At 31.4% G+C, this 16,643-nt stretch overlaps 1 protein-coding gene across 2 annotated transcripts in view; it reads left to right on the plus strand.

Annotated features, from left to right (window-relative positions):
* Window positions 1-16,643, plus strand: part of LOC140449818 (dynein axonemal heavy chain 1-like) — a 1,063,244-nt gene that overhangs the window by 676,744 nt on the left and 369,857 nt on the right. For both annotated transcript variants that reach the window (XR_011951893.1, XM_072543176.1), the window contains exon 41: window positions 9,878-9,980. Coding sequence is in view for 1 of the 2 variants with exons in the window: in XM_072543176.1 (XP_072399277.1) it covers window positions 9,878-9,980 (103 nt within the window). In the remaining variant the exon portion in view is untranslated. The remainder of the gene's footprint in view (window positions 1-9,877; window positions 9,981-16,643) is intronic.

Raw genomic sequence — 16,643 nt, forward strand, 5'->3', positions numbered from 1 at the left:
TTATTAATTCCATCTTTCTGAATAAATATATAATTCCATCTTTCTTTATAAAATGAATAATACTGTCATAGTAATTGTTTATTTTAACCTACTCGCTGAAAATTGTACAACGGGAATTCACTCTATAACATATTGCGGTTACCATAACTCCTTAATAAAATCAAACAAAAATATGTCATTTATTTAGATATGCCAGAAAAATTTAAATTTTCATTCTTATAGTTGTAAGTATTAAAATATTCATTTTGTTTACATATAATCATTAATTATTCTAATAAATTTACAGTTTTCTCCTGAAGAAGTCACAAAATCGTGACGAAATATTGAGAGACTGAACAAATAGAGTTTTATTTCCTGACCGATTGCTGATACTCTAAATCAATATATATATATATATATATATATATATATATATATATATATATGTATATATATATATATATATATATATATATATATATATATATATATATATATATATATATATATATTGAGATGATTGGTGTTTAAAGAAAATAATTTATAAGTTATATACTAGATAATATTAGATATAAAAAGTATTTGGTTATTTTAATAAGTTATATACTAGAGAATTTTATAAAAATTATTTATGTGAGGGCATTTTTAAGAAATTAGCATATAATAATTGTAAAAAGTTGTATTTTAATAATTATAATATTGTAGATATATTTAAGTGAGCCATGTGACTAGGCAACCAAAAATACTCTTGAAAGTGACAGATAGAAATTCAGAATTAGGAATATAAAATGGGGTTATAATAATATGTTAGTTTAAAATGTTTAATTTATATATAGTTACTGATTTAAGTGTATATTCTGATCTGAAAAGCCTAAATGTCAACAAAATTATCAATAGAAAAGTAAGGAATTCTCTAGATCACCGGAGATGGCCTTGTTTGCGAAATGGTTTGTTCCAGAAAATTCAGACATGTATTTAATAGAACAAATGGAACATGATTTCTTGCTAGATGATTCTGGAACATGGAAAAAGATATAAATACCCGGTGATTTGGATTTAAGAGGTCCATTCAGTTAGTCAATCAGTTATGAGTTACAGTTACTATGAGGCCAGTTTAGTATGAAAGTTAATTAGAGTTAGCATGAAATAGAAGTCAGATCAATTATAGTCAGACAGAAGGTCCAATTGTTCAATATAGTGAGTTAAATCAAGATTAAGAAACAGTATAAAGAAAATATTATTGAAGATTAAAAATTATGTAATGTATAAATGGTGATTGGATAATGCAAGAAGTATTAATTGAAAATTAAATTTATATAATATATTTGGTGATTTGATATTGGTATATAGAAAAGAAGAATAAATATAAATGCTGTTTGCTGGTTTGCTTGGTGGTTTATAAATGCTGGTGAAGAAAAAAATCTTAAATTGGTGGAAGCTGATAATTGGAAAAAGTAATTTCACAAAAACAAGGATAACCGAAGCTGCGAAGAAGACATTGAGTGGTGATTATAATCTATACAGTGGAAAACAGTTCATTTAGGCATTCAGTGACAGAAAGGTACAAAAATTTGTTAATATAATTTAGGTAGTGTCATAACAATTTCAATTTTGAAGATAGTTTGTTTAAATTTTACATTGTCTATAGAATTTAATTAGTTTCATAAGAATTTCAATTTAAAGATAGTTTATTTTAAATTTACATTGGCTAGGTTAGATATATATGTGTGTTTCATAACAGATATAATAAAGATAATTTAAAAAAGTACTTACAAACTAATTCTTTGAGAACCGCGATAAAAACCCTATATTATTAAAAAATACTCATTGCTCATCATTCACAAACAATACATCATAACAATATATATATATATATATATATATATATATATATATATATAAAAATAAATATATATATAAATATATATAATGGCTGGCGAGAAGCGGCGCCAGCTGTAGAAGACTCGCTTGTTATATATATATATATATATATATATATATATATATATATATATATATATATATATATATATATATATATATATATATATATATATATATATATATAATATATATATATATATATATATATACATATATATATATATATATATATATATATATATATATAATATATATATATATACATATATATATATATATATATATATATATATATATATATATATATATATATATAACAAGCGAGTCTTCTACAGCTGGCGCCGCTTCTCGCATCCTAATTTCCAGCGTTTTCTGTCGAAGCAATCTTCAGTTGTTAAATCTCTGGCGGTCATTGCATCGTCGACATCGTCTCTCCAGGATCGTCTTGGTCTACCTCGTTTTCTTCTAGTTGGCGGAGTCCATTCTTTTATTTTTTTTTGGCCATCTATTTTCAGGCATTCTTTGAAGGTGTCCATACCAGTTAAGTCTTTGGCTTCGATTGTGTCTATTATGTCTAGATGGATTTCCATTTCTCTCCGAATATCTTCGTTTCTCACCCTATCAAGTCTAGTGAGCTGGCAACATCGTCTCCAGTAGTTCATTTCCATGGCCTTAATTTTTGATTTGTTTCTTTGGTTTATTTCCCAGAGTTCGTCGCCGTACAGCCCAATACTTTATATTATTGTTTTATAGATTCTTCTTTTATTTTCTTTTGTTATTTTTTATTCCATAATAGTCCGTGTAGCTGTCTGGTGGCTGATCCTGCTTGGCCAATCCTGGAGTGTATTTCTTCGCTACTTCCTGCTTTTGATGTTATTTGGACTCCCAAGTATTTGAAATTGTCTGTTGGTTTTATAGTTCCATTTCGATTTGTAGGCTTTCTGGTTTTTCTCGTACAACTAAGTACTCAGTTTTTTGTATATTAATTGTGAGGCCCCATTTGGTATACTCATCTTCCAGTTTTCTAAGCATGTAGCCTACATCACTCTCGTCTTCAGCTAGAATGGCTTGGTCGTCAGCGAAGTGTATCGTGTACAATCTATCATCTCCGATTGGGATGCCCATATTGCAGCACTTTCTTCTCCACACTGAGAGTGCCTCATTTAGATATATTTTGAGGAGTGTAGGTGCTATGCAGCAGCCTTGCTTTAGGCCCTTACTAATAGGAATTTCTCTAGTTAATCTATTTCCAGTTTTAATGTTTGCCGTCATATTTTTGTAGAGTTGTTGTACTGCTTGTATATATTTTTTTGCTTATTCCTTGTTTTTCCATTGCTACCCAAAGCATTGAAAGTGGTACACTATCATATGCCTTTGTCAGATCTATAAAGACTATATGAGTTGAAAGGTTGTGGGCTAATCTTTTCTCGATAACTTGCTTTAGAGAGAATATACTGTCCATACAGGATCTGCCTGCACGAAAGCCACTCTGTTCTTCAACATCTGTCATCTCTTTTTCAATTTTGTTTTTTATTATTTTTCCATACAGTCTTGAGAGTGAATTTATGACACTTAGCCCCCTGTAGTTTGAACAATTCTTTCTATCTCCTTTTTTTGTAGATGTTGTTAATATGTGCTTTTGTCCACTACGGTGGTAAGTCGTGTCCATTATAGAATAAGGTGAAGACATACGCCAGTAATTCCCGTAATACTTGGGGCTATGTTTTAATAATTCATTTGGTATACCTTGTGGTCCGCATGACTTCCGATTTTTTAGAGTTTGTATTGCATTCTCGACTTCCTGTACTGTTATTTCATCGTCTTCACTGAATTCCAGTTCATGTGTTGTTGAACTGATGTTCGTGAATTGAAGTCTTGTGTCAAAAGTTGTGAGTAGTGTCCGATCCAAGATCTTTCTTCTATTAAATCTATTCTACTCGTTTCTTTTCTGTTTGTTCTCAGATTTTTTACCGTTTTTCATGCTTCCCTTGATCTTGTTGACCCTATATATTTGTTGAGTTCTTCGCATTTACTTTCTCATTAAATATTTTTTGCTTTAGTTACTAAATTTTTTACTTCTCTGTTTGATCTTGCATATGTTCGTCTATCATCTGGATCATTTGTTTGTAGCTACTTTTGATATGCTTGTTTCTTGTTGTGTACTGCATTGGCGATGTCATTTGTCCACCACAATGGAGTATTCTTTTTGTTTTTTTGGATTGTGCCGAGCGCTTCGTAAGCATTGATTTTTCTGATTATCTCTTTATAGATATTCTGGGCTGAAGAGTAGATCAGGTTTGCCAATTTTTGGCTGAGTCGCAGCTTATATAAGAATGATGTCGAGTCGTTTTTCAGTGCATCAATATTGTATTTAGGTAGATTCGATTCCAGGGGTTTTGATTGAGCTAGTTGGTTGTCATTTTGATGTAGTAGCCGAGGTCGATACTGTAGGTAACATTTTGATCTTACCATATAGTGGTCAGTTCCGCACTCCGGTCCTCTTAATACTCTTATGTCTTTAACTTGTATGTGTGTTTCTTGTTTTGTGATGACAATCTATAATTGACTTTGTGTTTCTCGTTGGTTGAACCCAGGTGTACTTATGTATGTTTTTATGTTGGTAGAATCCGTTTAGGATTTTCAGAGAGTGCTGTTTACAGAATTTGATTAAGTGTTCCCCATTTTCATTTGTTTTAGCGTCACCATATTTTCCTACGACTTTGTCATTTGTTTTTGTTCGTGTCCAAGCGTTAAAATCTCTCAACAACACAATTTCTTTGCGGCTATTTATATTTTCAATGAGTTCCGATAAGGTTTCGTAGAATATTTGTTTAGCTGCTTTTGATGGATTTTCTGACGGAGCATATATTCCAATAATCTTGAGGTCGTGCCCTTTCCACGTAATAGATACTCTAATAATTCTCTCATTGATCTGCTTTTCAGGTTTCCTTTTAAGTCTTTTTTTATCAATATTGATACTCCTGCTTGTGCTCTTTTGTCTTTCTCTACTCCACTATAAATATGTATAAAACCTCCTATGTCTTCACTACCTTGGCCTTTTTTCTTTGTTTCGGTAAGAACCGTGATATCTGATTTTATTTTCTTTACTTCTGCCATGACTTCGTCTGACTTGGTTCTCCACCCTTGGATATTCCATGTATTTATATTCAAAGTCCTTGTTCGTTTGCTAGGTCGTCTTCGTTTTTTCCCGTCCGTATTCCGAGGCTGGATTTTAGAATTTTTTGCAGTAAGTTTTTTCACTTTTTATTAAAACATATGTTAACAAATATTTTTCCTCTTAGAACCAATTTTCGTTAGAACGAGCAACTTTGGCTCTATCTTATAAGGATTTAATGATTCCCTTTTTAATATTAATATTGTGATTTGATTTGATATTTAAATATCTGTTTGTGTGTGTTGGTTTTGTATACACCTGAGGCTCATATGCAGTATCGTTCTTAGAGATTACAACATCCATGAAAGGTATTTTGTTATTATATTCCTTTTCCTTGGTAAATTTTATTGTCTATTCTTTATCGTTTATATCATTTGGGAATGTGTCCAACAACTCTGATTTATGAGGCCATACTGAGAATACATCATCTACATATCTCCACTTTACGTTTGGTTTTAAATTTTGTTTAAAAATAATATTTGTTTCAACATCATCCATAAATCCATCGGCTAATAATGGAGATAAACTAGAGTCCATTCCTAGACCAAACTTTTGTTTATAGAATTCATTATTTAGTTGAAAATATATAGTATCAGTACATAATGTCAATAACTCCATTACAGCTGATATATTTAGTCTTGTTATAGTGGCCAATGTATCATTCCTCTATAATTTTGTCTTGATTATATTCGAAGTCTTATCCAACGGCACATTTGCAAATAAACTATTCATGTAAAAAATTACTAAAGTATTATTTGAATTAAATTCAATATTTGATAATTTATTTAAATAATGTTGTGTATTTTTTAGAAATGTTTGATTTTTATTTGCAAATGGTTGTATAATAATTAATAAAAATTTTGACAGTTCACTAAAAGAAAAATTCATGGTACTGCAAATAGATCTTAGTATATTCGTTTTATGAACTTTTGGTACTCCATAAAAACAAGGGGTCTTACTGTAATGAGGAGTAATTAATCTTCTTTGATAATTTGTTAACCAATTTTAATCTTGAATGAAGTTCTATATATTCTGTCTTTTAAAGGCTTTTTGGATCCTTTAATAATTTTGTATAAGGTCCGTTTATTATTAGATCTTTAATATTGTTTTCATATTGAATTTTATCCATTATCACACTTATTACTGCTTATGTTTTGTTTAATTTTAATAGACTTTTTCAATTCAAATTTACATAATACTCTGTAATCTTCTTGTTCGTGGGTTGTTAAATATAGATATATGTTATTATAATTATTTTATTATATTAAATATTTTTTATTAGCTTCAGCTAGCTATAATTTTAAAATTGTGCGTTAATTTTGTCGGTAATAATTGTGCGTAATATTATATTATGTAACAATAAAACACTGAAAACTTTGTTTTCAAACTTCCACAAAATTTATTTTAAATTCTTATCACTACAGCTGTTTCGGCTGATTGCCTTTCTCAAGTGATCTGTTTTTGGCATGGGTTTACACTTTATAGTCTCTAATGAAATAGGTTGAGGAGGGGAGAACTGTTTGTCTCAAGCTGGTCATTCAGAATTATATCTGTGTTTTTTAATTTGTTGATTTCCATAGATTCTAACAAAGATAGCTTAAGGCCTTTATTTTGAATGTGTAGAACTTTAAATTCGTCATTAAAAGAATGATTGTGATCTAGAAGGTGAAGTGCATATGTAGAATCTGTTTTTCTATTATTGAAAACCCTTTTATGTTCTGCTATTCGTTTATTAAAATTTTTACCTGTTTGACCAATGTAAGTTTTTGGGCAGTCGCCACATTTAAGTTTGTACACACCACTGTGTAAGTGTTTTTTATGTTGGCTCTTATTGTTTTTAATATATTTGCCTAGGTTGTTATTTGTTCTGAAAGCTGGTGTTATTCCTTTCTTTTTTATGTGTTTGGCTATTTTTGTTGATATTTTGCCTTTATATGTAATCGAGCAGAATTTATGCGGAATTTCTTTTGGATTCTAAGCCAGAAGTTGAACCTGATGATGACAATTCTAGTTTGGAAGAAGATTTTAAAGAGATACAAAACCACGACACTGACATGAAAGAAGAAAGGAGGAGCTAATCTCAGAAGTCTTGGATGTTCCACAAAAAATGCGCATTTCATTGATAAGGATAAAACAACTAAATGTAAGAAGCTTGTAGGAAAACCTAGATACCAACTTGCAGTGATAATATAATAAAGGTAAAATTTCTGGAGTAACTGGGGAAGTACGACGTATGAAAAGCGCATCAAAGATTTAAAAGTGTTTTTTTTTACTGAAAAGATTTTGCGAACAATTGTAGACGACAAGAATATCTTTATTAAACCGTGTTTCTAAAATCTCAGTAAAAAATCTGAAAATAAAACGGATATTTTAGAACTTGGGAACTTTCTGCGGATGAGCGGTCGAACCATCTTCTCAGGTCTTTCAGCCACGAGTTCTGGCGTCTTCCTACTGACCTTTTGCCCTGTACTTTATATTCCAGTATAACTTGAAGTAATTCATATCTTTCACCTCTCAACACATGACCCAAGTATTGCATTTTTCTCTCTTTGATTATTCTTAGTAATTCTTTTTATTTACACATGCGACGATATACCTCAACATTAGTAACTCTTTGTACCCATGGAATTCTCAACATTCGGCTGTATATATACATCTTAAAGGCATCTATCCTTTTTTCTATTTCAGAGTCCATTGTCCAACTTTCACAGCCATACAGTAAGACAGAAAAAACGTAACATCTGATCATTCGGATTCTAAGCTGTAGACTAAGGTCTGATCTTATAAAAAATGTTTTCATGCTCATGAATGTTTTCGTTGCTTGTTCGATTCTTGATCGGATTTCCTTTTTTGGATTACACTGACTATTGATATTTGCTCCCAAATATTTTATGGAATTTATCTGTTCTATTATTTGAACTTTGGCATACACCTGTACGTTTATTGGTGTCTTTGAAAATACTAAAGTTTTAGTTTTGGAAACTTTTTGAAAATTTTATTTGAATGTTGGATAAAGGTTAGTACAACTCTGTAATGTTTCTCTAGGGGTGTTACATCTATGTTTCTCTATGTGTTACAACAGGTATCAATAGCGGATTATCAGCAGGTTGGTCTTTAAAATTTCGCATAGGTCTTGTTCCTCACTATATACTCCTTGTGGTAAACCTATATTGGTCATTTTACGGCCCAATATTTTATCATTTATTTTTATTAATACTGTTCTATTAGAAACCGTCCTAATCGACGAGTGAAGTCAAAACTTTGGAGATTCTAAGTTTTTTGTAAATAATCTGATCTATTCTGCAACTTTCAACAAATCAAACAGAAATGATCAAGTCGAATCTTGATTGCCCGAAATCGGAATGTTGGAATTCTATCGTCGTTTTCGTGTTTTCATTGGCATTCTGTAACTCAAATCGTCATCAGTGGCCAATAATTATATATTAAAAAATATTAAAAAATGGAAATGAACTCTTTTTTAATTAAACGTTTAAACCCTCACTCATTCGAATAATTAAGTCAGGGAAAACTTTTAATTACATGTGACATAGAGAATAAAGATAATGAATGAACTTGAAGCAATTAAAAGTTTGGACATATGAAACTTAAATCACGCGGTTTCCCTCAGTTATAGCTACTAACTATGTCAAAGATACAATGTTAGTTAAAATTAAATTTTCTGCTTCAAAACTTTCAGGAATTTGCCCCAAATTAGTTGCAAGCACCTTTGATGATGTGTTATAGTTCACAAGTGGCAAATATATATTACCGACAATATAATATTAATTGATGGATTCGACCGTTACTTGATGGAAATTCATTTTATGTAACAATAAAACACTGAAAACTTTGTTTTCAAAACTTCCACAAAATTTATTTTAAATTCTTATCACTACAGCTGTTTGGGCTAATTGCCTTTCTCAAGTGATCTGTTTCTGGCATGGGTTTACACTTTATAGTCTCTAATGAAATAGGTTGAGGAGGGGAGAACTGTTTGTCTCAAGCTGGTAATTCAGAATATTATCTGTGTTTTTTAATTTGTTGATTTCCATAGATTCTAACAAAGATAGCTTAAGGCCTTTATTTTGAATGCGTAGAATTTTAAATTCGTCATTAAAAGAATGATTATGATCTAAAAGGTGAAGTGCGTATGTAGAATCTGTTTTTCTATTATTGAAAGCCCTTTTATGTTCTGCTATTCGTTTATTAAAATTTCTACCTGTTTGACCAATGTAAGTTTTTGGGCAGTCGCCACATTTAAGTTTGTACACACCACTGTGTAAGTGTTTTTTATGTTAACATAACACAACATAAAAAACACTTACACTGTAAACACTCACACAACAGAAGTACAGTTAAACACTTTAATTGATCAGTTATCGAGCGAGATTAAAAATGATTAAATTACTAAAATAGCCATAAAAAATAGGGGTTGATGATAAAAAAGTAAAAGTTTAGGGTTGTATGTATTTTTTAATGCAACTTTATAAAAAAACAAAAATAAAAAATTTCATCGAAAAATTAAATAAAAAATTTAGGGTGAACAACCCTTATCACTTAGGGGTATGAAAAATAAAAAGTAGCCGATTATCAGACCTATTGAATGCGCAAATAAAATTTGGTAAAGATCGGTAAATCCGTTTCGGAGGAGTACGGTAACTAATATTGTGACAGGGAAATTTAAAATATTAGATTTGATTCCAAAAAAAGCGACTTAGTCCAAAAAAACATTACATTGTAATATATCTTAGCGATAGTTACTGAAAATAAAAAAAGCTTTAAATATTACCTCCAAAAAGTACTTATTATTTAACTATTGATATGTACGTATTTTTTCAGCCCTATTGGAGAAGTATTTAGAGCAAGATTACGACAATTTCCGGCTTTAGTCAACAACTGTACCATAGACTGGTTTAGCCCTTGGCCTGACACCGCCTTACAAGTAAGTATTGACTTTAAAAAGACTACTGATAATCTTTAAAAAGACTATAGATAATGAGAAACATGAGGATATAAACATAATTATTACATATTTTAACTCAAAGATTTACAAATGAAAACAAGGACAATTAAGCGGTAATTATTGACTGAGAATAAAAAAATAAAAGAGGTGAACGTTTGACTTCTTCTTCTCATTCACATATAGATATTAGAGTTATCCGACATTAGCAATCACCATTGCTAAGGCTTCTTGATCTTCTGTCACATGAAATAATGGTCCTGCATTTGATATTTTATTCCATTCACAAATAATATTCTTTGACCAAGAATGCTCTACGTCATTATATTTTGCCTTTAAGGATTAATTGTATGATCCTATATCGATTTCCCCTCACCATATGTCCCAAATTCCATTTTCCGATGTTTAGCAGTCTGGTGCAATTCTTTGTCTATGTTGATCCTCCCTAGTACTTCCTCATTAGTTTTTTGCTTTTCAGGGTACCTTCAGCATCCTTCTATGAATCCACGTTTCCAATGCTTTAATTCTGTTTATACTTAATACTTTTAGTGTCCACACTTCTGCTCCATACAAAAGTACAGACAAAATATAGCACCTTTGTTTTCTATAGCAACCACTCTTTGTCTTAGTTCTAAACTGAGATAATTATTGCAAAGAAATGTCTTCATTTTCACAAAAGTAGTTTAAGTAATTGCTATTCTTTGTTTTATTGCTATGTCTAGACCTAGTTGGTCCATTTTGACGATTACCAAATATATAATTTTGTAAACTTTTTCAACTTTGACTCCATTTAATTGAACTTTGGCATCTGGGTGCCTATATAGAAAAAGATTTTAATTAAAAGAGGCAGGAATATTAACATTTAGGCAAAATATAGGCAATAAAGGAATATAACTTATTATTTATTGTACAAAGTGAATTAACATAATGTTAACTTAAGGCAGGTATATTTACACATCATAATCATGACATTAGTATAAATAAACTAGTAACTAAATAACTGTAAATTAATAATTAAACATTGTAACCACTTAAAATTTTATCATTAATAGAAACAACTAAATGTTTTTCAATATTTTCGGTCTTAAAACTATGTCTTCGATCACTTAAAATTAATTTGTACATTGAAAACGAACGTTCAACATCGACAGATGTAATTGGAGCATATTTCAGAGTGGATAATAAATCTGGCATAATTTGAAATTCGTCGGAAAATGTCCCATTTAAAACTTTAGCAACATTAGGTAAAAACGAAAAACCTTCATTCTTGTCGAAAACATATTTCATTTTTTTTTTTAATTTATTGACCGTTACTTCCAGGTGCCGATTTAATTTTCGTCTTTAAATTATCTATTAATTTTACTGACTCACATAAATTTATCTCTTGTTTTTCTAATAAGGTAATTGTGGTAACTATTAATTTATAATTGCCATTGATATAAGCGAGTTCCTGTTTCAATTTGGGATTTTTAAATACTTTTTTTGCTTCTCGAATGGCTTCGAAATATCATCATCAAATTCTGACATAACTAATTCTATTTCATTTCAGTGTTCAAAGTAAAAAAACTGCTTCGAGCCAGGTTCCCCACCTTGTAATTACTGGTTTAGGTGGCAAAGGGACACCGGGAAGTCTTTCTTTATATATTTGCACCGTCAACGGAGCCTTTACAAAAACTTTTTTCATAAAATTTATAAAATTATTTACCAACGGAAACAGATTTTTTATTTCTTTAGCAATTCTATTTACCCCGTGGGCTACACAAGTGCAATGGATTAAATTAGGATAAAATTTTTTTAAATTAACAGCAGCTTTTAACATATATGCCGCATCATCTGAAAGCATTAAAACTACTTTATTCACTGGTATAGCGTTGGGTAAAAAGAGGTTTGTTAAATTATCTTGTATAAATCAACTTATTTTAAAATTATTTGTTTTTTCCAATTCTTTACCGGCAACTAAATAGGGTTTTCTCGCAAAGTTTTCGTTCAAAATTCCAATTATTAAATTAGCTATATACCTGCCGCATACAAATGTCGGTTCATCCACGATAATATACAAAAAATTGCCCTCTAACTCCCGCGTAATTTTTGAAATTCATTCCACAAACATTTTTCCACAGTATTTTTTCTCACTGTACCCTCGTCCGGTAAGGATTTATTAAGATATTTTTCGAAAAAGCATTTAAAACTAGGGTTATTAACTTTATATAGAGGAATGTTGGATGCAATCATCATCTGGCATAAATCAAATTTAAATGCGTCTTCCTCCTTTTTTTTTGATTTGCTTAAAGTATCCCTCAGAGATATTTGGGCTGACTTAGAGAAATTTAATTTTTCCAAATTACGTTTATGAAGTGGGGTTCCACAATGCTGGTCAATAAAGTACTTTTTTCTACTTAAAATCTGAGAATTCAAAAAATATATATTAGAATTCTAAAAACGCTTTAGAATTTAGTTATGTTGTGGAAAAAATCGGTTGCCTGTAAAGTCGGTTTTACGGGCGAAGATTTTACGTGACAACGTCTTTTTCTCGGTAGAATATTTATTGACATGAATATTATTAAATTGCACAATAGTTGTTTGCAGTTGAAACGCGCTGTTTCTTCTCAATCGACTGAATTACGATTGATTGCAGAGTGATTTAAACTAATCATTTACTTAACACTATCAACATTTGTCAATAGTATGACATAACCTATAAACTCAGTTTCTCAACTTTTGTGTCAATCTAACAATTAATCAATCAATCATAGTTTACGATAATGAAATATTAGTGTACAATTATTTACCTTTATTGTTGTAGTTGTTGTAAATGACGAATCTAAGCACTCCACATTTTCACTACAGACACAGCTGACGATACTTTAACCACACGTGTGAACTTGTATTATGACGCTTTCTCGGTTTTCCAACGCCAAGAACGCTCGAGAAAGACAGAGACACAAGCACGCACCGATTCAACGCGTTTAATTCTCTAGTGCTGCGCGCGCAGGGGACCGATCATGTTTGAGTGGGAGAGAGACGCAAGGCATTCGCCGGTCCGGCGGGCCTCTCTCTCGTTCGGTGACTCATCGTAACAGACGTGAACGGGCGTTACACTTTTTCATGAGTGACTCCGAGCCACAACCTAATTTAAGACGTTGTCACGTCAAAAAATAAAACTTACCGATTTGCCGCATGGTTTACAAAATGCTCCATCTCCTTTTAGAGTTCCGAAAGTTCTAAAGTTCCGAATAAGGTGCGATCCATAGCCTCAATTTAGATGTCATCTTTTCACACAAATGTCTAAAACGTTTTAAAACATGTTCTTTGCTTTTCGGTATACGCAACAAAACTAAACTAGGATATAGCAATTTGTGACTAAACTCTGATACAGTAACCGACTGTACAACTGATAATAAACTAATAAAGCTTAGGGATTTCCAAATAGTTAACCCTCAAGTCTCGATCAGGTACATTTTCCTAGAAATCTGTTATATAAACAAACCATTAATATTTTATTATTGACCCAAAATTTTATTATATAATGGTTTAGTAATAGAATAATATCATGGGTAGTACCATGAAATTTTAAAAAATGCACAAATAGGCGGAATTTACGGAAAAAGGCAAAAAGTGCAAAAAATAATTATTATAGGCAAAATATGCAAAAAAGGCATTTTGCCTATAATCCGAGCTTTAGCTACTACTACTACAATATTCATTTTAAAGAAAAGCTTAAGGATTTTTATTTCAAAAGGATGAACATGTGTGAGTCCCCATTTAGGATCTTTCGATCCTCTTCAGGTTAGCTTTGAATGTGCTGTTGATAAAGCAAATCCACCCGAAAAATACACCGTGGTAGTGGTGTGTGTAGTGGAGCATCTTGGGGGCTGTTGAGATGGAGTCGCTATTTGAATCAGATGTGAAAGGCTTGCCTGGAAAAATGTTCTTTTCAGAGTGTAGTATTTGTGTTTTGAGCTAGATTTGATAAGGTTAGCCGAGTCTCTAGTTACTATTGTGCCTACCACTTCAATAACGAACTGTAACCGGTTTAATCTTCGAACATGTGGATCCCACTTTACAATGGTAATACACATGTTCCTTAGGGGTAGGGTTGATCACATGTGTCATCTATCATTTAATAAATGATCTACGGTGTTAGTTTAAACATTTTCAGAATCATTTAATATACAGCCGTAATGTTATAGGGCATTTTCTTAAAAATCCTAGTCACGCAAAACTTTAAATGCGATTTCCCAAAATTTTACTTTTTTGTTTTGTGTTTATACTTTACTAAGGGTGCGCAATGCATTTTTAAATGGTAATTAACCCATTTAAGGCCGAAACTTTTATTGTCTTATATTAATTAAAAAATACAATATGTTTTCCAAAAAAGGGTGTCCTTTTAAAAGCCCGGTGGCAAAATCACTGATTGTGAATAAAAAATAAATAAAAGTACCAAAATTTTAAAATAAAGTTTTTTATTTTAATTATTTCAACAAATTAAGATAAAAAAATCTTAAATATCTAATTTTTATGATATTTATAAAAACATTGTTTTGGATGTAGTGCTACATTACATTTATTGCAGCAAAAATTACATTTTTTGTGGCAAGCAGCACAATGAGTTTGAGTGTTCTTATAGACAATAAGGTGGTCCATCCGATCGTATCTTAAGTGACGATGCAAATTGGCTGAAGGTTTGCTGGGTCCTCTTTTTGTTGTCTTTTTAAAAGATTCAAGAATGCCTACTGTAATTGTGCGACGATGCTGTAAATGGTCCATTTTACCATCACTAACTCTATGGAGTTGCCAGGCATTTTGTACTACTAGATCCAATATGTGGCTTATTATGGGAAAATACCATTTCTTGCCACGGATGGCTACTCTGTAGTAGCTGATATTTTCATCTGACCGATCGACGCCACCCATGTTTTCATTATAGTGTTTTACAATATTAGGTTGATTAACAAGCACCTTCTTTTTTTCTTTTTGAGGATACCGTTGTACTTGCTTTGATGGATATACTTGGTTGTGATTGGATATTACTGAAACAACATTATTGTCATTCCATTTGCAAACTACTATTTCACTTTCTTCTGCAGTGCAATAGTCAAACGAACCCCTTTCTTTCTTTTTCAGTGTGTCTGAACTCTCAATGGCACAATCGTTCCCTAGGCGATTTTCTCTTATTGCACCTGTTCCTTTACATCCCCTTGATGTAAGTTCTTCCAAAAGGAGCAGCGTGGTAAAATAGTTGTCAAAATATATATCATAGGGTAATTTGGAAGCCTTTACTTCTAGGGCATCAACAAATTGTAAGACAACACTAGGTCCCAAACCAAGAAGTATATATTTATCTTGAATAGTGGATGAAGATCCCTGATATGGATCAAACCACTCCACATAACCTAGCCTAGTAGTCCCCATCCAAAACTTATATCCCCATCTGATTGACTCATCCAAGCTGTGATTTGTTGCTAAATCAAAAAAATTTTTATTCATTACATCAATCAGTGGTCGAACCTTGGAAAATTTGTCATGTGTATCTAATTTTGCATTGTCACAGCAATGAATATTCTGTACGATAAATCTGAAACGGTTTCGAGACATTGCATCAGCCACTAGGTCGTGAGTAGAATCAGGGGTTTTTTCCCAGTACATATCTCGCCTAGAAACACTCATATATCCACTATGTATATAATAAAATCCCAATAAAACATTTAATTTCATTAGTTGTAATATCGCCTTCACGGTTATGTAAATTGGCGTACATATTTGAAAATTCAACAAGCATCTGTATAATTGTATCATCAAAAAATAGGAAAAAAGTATCTATTGGGAAAATGATGTTTTTTGGACCATCTATTATACTCCATCTTGAAATCTTGCTATGTATATTTCTCTTGGTCCATCGATAGTTTTTGCGGTGTTTGCTCTCCTGTTCTTTTACATTTACTGTAGGAGCTACTTGTTTTTAGACTTTGACGTATTCTTTTTAGAGTGCGACAAAAGGATGTTACTATTGTTACTATTGTTAGTATTGTTGTATCTTCATCTTCATTTATATCGGATTTGGTATGGGTTTTGGATCATTTATGACTATTCCTGCCTCTACTCGTAGTTGATTTCCTGGCAAGTTACTTATTTCCACAGCATCTTCATCACCGCTGTCCTCGTCAGTCTCTTCCCCATCTTTGGGTGGAAAAATAATTACTTCATTAGGAAGTTCATTATCTGACAGATTTTCTATCTCATCCATCAACTCACTTAGAGTCAAAGGTTTTGTCCAATACCTAAAAAAATGTTCGTACTTAGTATAACGAAAAACGCCACCGTTCTTTATAAAGAACACTAAATTTTGATGACCAATATACAAAAATAATAATACTTTTTCTATTATATAACTCCTTACATAAAATATTAAAGGCATTTTAAATACATGCATAAACTTTACTTTACTTAATCAGTAGACCCATTTGTACCTTTCGGTGTTGGGCCGTTTAAAATACAATTCATTACATTACAATATTTGACAGTCTTCTGAGGTGTCCTAGCTCTTAACGAACTTTCTCCATTCCTTCCTATTGGATGTCATCTGTGTTGCTTCCTGCCAAGTCTTACCCTTACTCTGCAGTATCTGCGAGATGTCACTGTTCCATT

The sequence above is a fragment of the Diabrotica undecimpunctata genome, chromosome 9, assembly GCF_040954645.1.
Source record: "Diabrotica undecimpunctata isolate CICGRU chromosome 9, icDiaUnde3, whole genome shotgun sequence".
NCBI lineage: Eukaryota > Metazoa > Arthropoda > Insecta > Coleoptera > Chrysomelidae > Diabrotica > Diabrotica undecimpunctata.